This window comes from Dinoponera quadriceps, unplaced genomic scaffold (genome assembly GCF_001313825.1).
Source record: "Dinoponera quadriceps isolate SergipeBrazil2010 unplaced genomic scaffold, ASM131382v1 scaffold4247, whole genome shotgun sequence".
In the NCBI taxonomy this organism is placed as follows: Eukaryota; Metazoa; Arthropoda; class Insecta; order Hymenoptera; family Formicidae; genus Dinoponera; species Dinoponera quadriceps.
The window spans coordinates 10809-14166 of NW_014558799.1; the positions used below are offsets into that span (position 1 = coordinate 10809).

At 34.9% G+C, this 3358-nt stretch overlaps 1 protein-coding gene across 2 annotated transcripts in view; it reads right to left on the reverse strand.

Annotated features, from left to right (window-relative positions):
- LOC106749986 (sodium-coupled monocarboxylate transporter 1-like) overlaps positions 1 to 3358 on the reverse strand; it is a 31834-nt gene continuing 28476 nt past the window's right edge. For both annotated transcript variants that reach the window (XM_014629985.1, XM_014629984.1), the window contains 2 exons: positions 374 to 560; positions 1 to 284 (listed from right to left, as the gene is read on the reverse strand). In XM_014629985.1, coding sequence (XP_014485471.1) covers positions 213 to 284; positions 374 to 560 — 259 coding nt within the window. In that variant the 3' untranslated portion in view covers positions 1 to 212. The remainder of the gene's footprint in view (positions 285 to 373; positions 561 to 3358) is intronic.

The following is a 3358-nucleotide window of genomic DNA, read 5'->3' on the forward strand; positions in this document are numbered from 1 at the left end:
GTAGTTTCGATTTGTATGTATTGTAATAACTGATGATTATGCACGATGGACGATTGAAGAATTAAAAAATATTACAAACGATGTGTCAATTACTCCGCAACGTATAATTTTACAAGATACCGAAATTAAAAAGCAAACTCGGACGAATATAGATTTAATCCCCGCGAGTGCAAATCTCATCTAGCTGGATCGGTGATGGAACAGAACGATCGCTAGCATTTTGAAGAAATCTGCGCCGTCGTGTCGCTCGTATCGTTCGTTATTTTCGTGAGTTCAGCCTCGTTCTACGGAAAACATAAGAATGCGGATATCGTCAGTTAGCATGACGGGATTTATCAATGAGTCGATCGTGCAAGAGCAAATACATACGTACCGCTTTCGGAGAAACTCGCGAACGCAAGAGACCATGTATAACTGGTGTAAATAATCTCTTGTCTGCGTAACTGTACTTATGTGGACCCGTAAACCACGATACCACTAGGCCCACCAGAATTGTAGTTAGGAAACCCACCCACGTGTACCAGAGATACGACATTCTGTACAGAAAAAAAGGCTGTTCCCTGAAAATAAAAATTTCTGTCATGACAAGTTTCAGGGAGTTGTTCGACGATTCTTATGTATTACAGAGATTTAAGGCTCTTGTGTAGCGATCATGCGACTTAAAGTCGAATGTTTCACTTTTCTCGCTCATTCAGATTCCATGTGAACTATTTTACAAATCGCAGAGTGATTATGTAGTTAGATATGCGAAAAATAAAATTACTCTCAGATTGATTAATTTAATATCTTAGATTGAAATGACGTATTACTCGTTTACTTTAAATGTTATATACAACCAATGTTATATACACAAATGTTATATACACAATATGAACCAAAGTTATATACATAAATGTTATATACACAATATGAACATAAATTCTATTTAGCAAATACCAAGGCGAACATACTATATGCATATATAAAATGTCCGAAACTTTTCGGTCAGTCACTCGTGAGAAAGTAGAACGAGTTAATCCAAGTACAACAAAAAGTCATATAAAAATTAAGATAACGTCAAAATAATATCATTCTTCTACGTCAAATTGACTTTTATATGACTTTTCGTTCTTCTTTGGAAACTGAATAGAGAAGTATTTTACCATTTTGCAAATAATCACGTAAAATTTCGAACGATTAATGATTAAAAATAGCCATGTATAGAGGCTTTCTTAATTAATATTTCAAAAATTGGTGTTATTTGCAAAACGGACTTTTTTTATTCAGAGTGATCTGATCTACAAATATATGGCAACTATCATACTTAAGGACAGATATCAACATATTGAACTTTGAGCCTTGGATTTTGAACCTGTCGCTAGATATAACAGCTATCATATACTTATAGATAAGGCCAACTAACAAAACATCCTGTACCACTTTACAAATAATACGCAATTTTTAAATTATTAATTAAAAAAGCCTCTACAGCCATTTTCAATTATTAATAATTTCAAATATTAATATTTTAAATTATTAATAATTCGATATTTTGTTGTATGGTTGTTTGTAAAATGATATAGGACTTTTCTGCTCAGTTAAACTTGTTCTACCTTCATATGAGTGATTAGCCAGAAAATTTTGGACACCCTGTACATCAACGCAGAAAAATATCTATTTTCACTAAATTTTCACTTTTCCGTCATCAGTTCTCAAGACGCAAAAGTTTACGTGAAAAGTTTCACGTTTTCATACCTCGAAATGTTATATGATCGTTAAAATCGTTAAGTTCACGTGAAACTTCTCACTTTTCATATTTCTATCCCAAGGAAAAATTACGATCGTCGTTTTCCTTGATGATGTCAGAGGCAAGAAAATACACGAAAAATACACGGTCAAATTTCTTGCGAGGTATGTCAAAAATAAAAAGATATATCCATAAAATGAGACCTGTGTTTGGTTGATCACGTTTGTAAAATATCCCGTAAACATCTTTATGCTTTAACAGACAATAAATACACTTAACAATAAATAAACTTAACGTCAATTGTACATAACATACAACCTTCTCAGCTATTTATAAAATTCTAAGAAACAATAGAACTATTTTTATATTCTTTACATTGAGTATTTAGTGCAAACATTTTGAAATAGATATATATATATATATATATATATATATATATTAAAATAGATATTGTATGTATATATATATACATTAAAATAGATATTGTATGTATATGTATGTTTATATACAAGGTGTTAAAAAAAATATTTATATGGTAAATAGTACACACTATACGAGGGCGGTTCCATAAGTACCCGTGTTAGACGACACAGGGTGTTCCTGAGGGAAGTTGGTGTTATCATCATGTGCTGTCATCTATCAAACGATGGCAAAACAAATTGCAGACTGATTGATAGGTTTAGTTTGGATTTGGCAGCCATTCGAGTAAGACATGTTTCGTGATTTTCGCTAAGATGGAAAAAGAGCAGTATCGTTCGGTAATTCGCTTTTTGATTTTGGATGGGAAAAAATGCGAGGAGATAAAAGCAAAGTTGGATGCTGTTTATGGGGACACTTCGTCATCTATGACCACAGTTAGATATTGGTTCAACGAATTTAAACGTGGGCGAACATCCGTTTTTGATGAGGAGCGACTAGGATGCCCGGCAGACGTGGTTACCGAGGAAATCATTCAAAAAGTCCACGACATGATTCTCGCTGATCGACGAACGAAAGTGCGCGAAGTAGCAAAGGCCGTAGGTGTGTCGACGGGAACGGCAATTAATATTTTACATGATAAGTTGGCGATGAAAAAATTGTCGGCCCGATGGGTGCCGCGATTGCTCACGGTGGACAACAAGCGGATGCGGTTGTCAACCGCCAAACTGCATGAGTTGCGTTATGAATTGCTGCCGCACCCCCCGTATTCACCTGATCTGGCTCCCTTTTTCTTGTTCCCTAACATGAAGAAATGGCTTGCGGGAAAAAAAAATTAGCTCAAACGAGGAAGTCATCGCCGAGACAGAGGCGTATTTTGGAAAGTTCGACAAATCCTATTTTTTGGAAGGGTTAAAAAAATGGCAGGAACGTTGGAAGAAGTGTATTTTTCTAAAAGGGGACTATGTTGAAAAATAAAAAAAAATTTTTTGAAAAAATGGTGTCTTCATTTCTAACACGGGTACTTATTGAACCGCCCTCGTACTGACAAATAACCGGACAGAAGTGTTCCCCTCCAGTTGTGATGAGATTGTAATATTAGGTCTAGTAAAAAGTAATCCATTATTTTTCCAATAGAGGGCTTTACTAATCTGTATCTTGCGTTGTATAAGTCCGATCGGATTACGCCAGATGGCGGTAGAAAGATAAGATTTC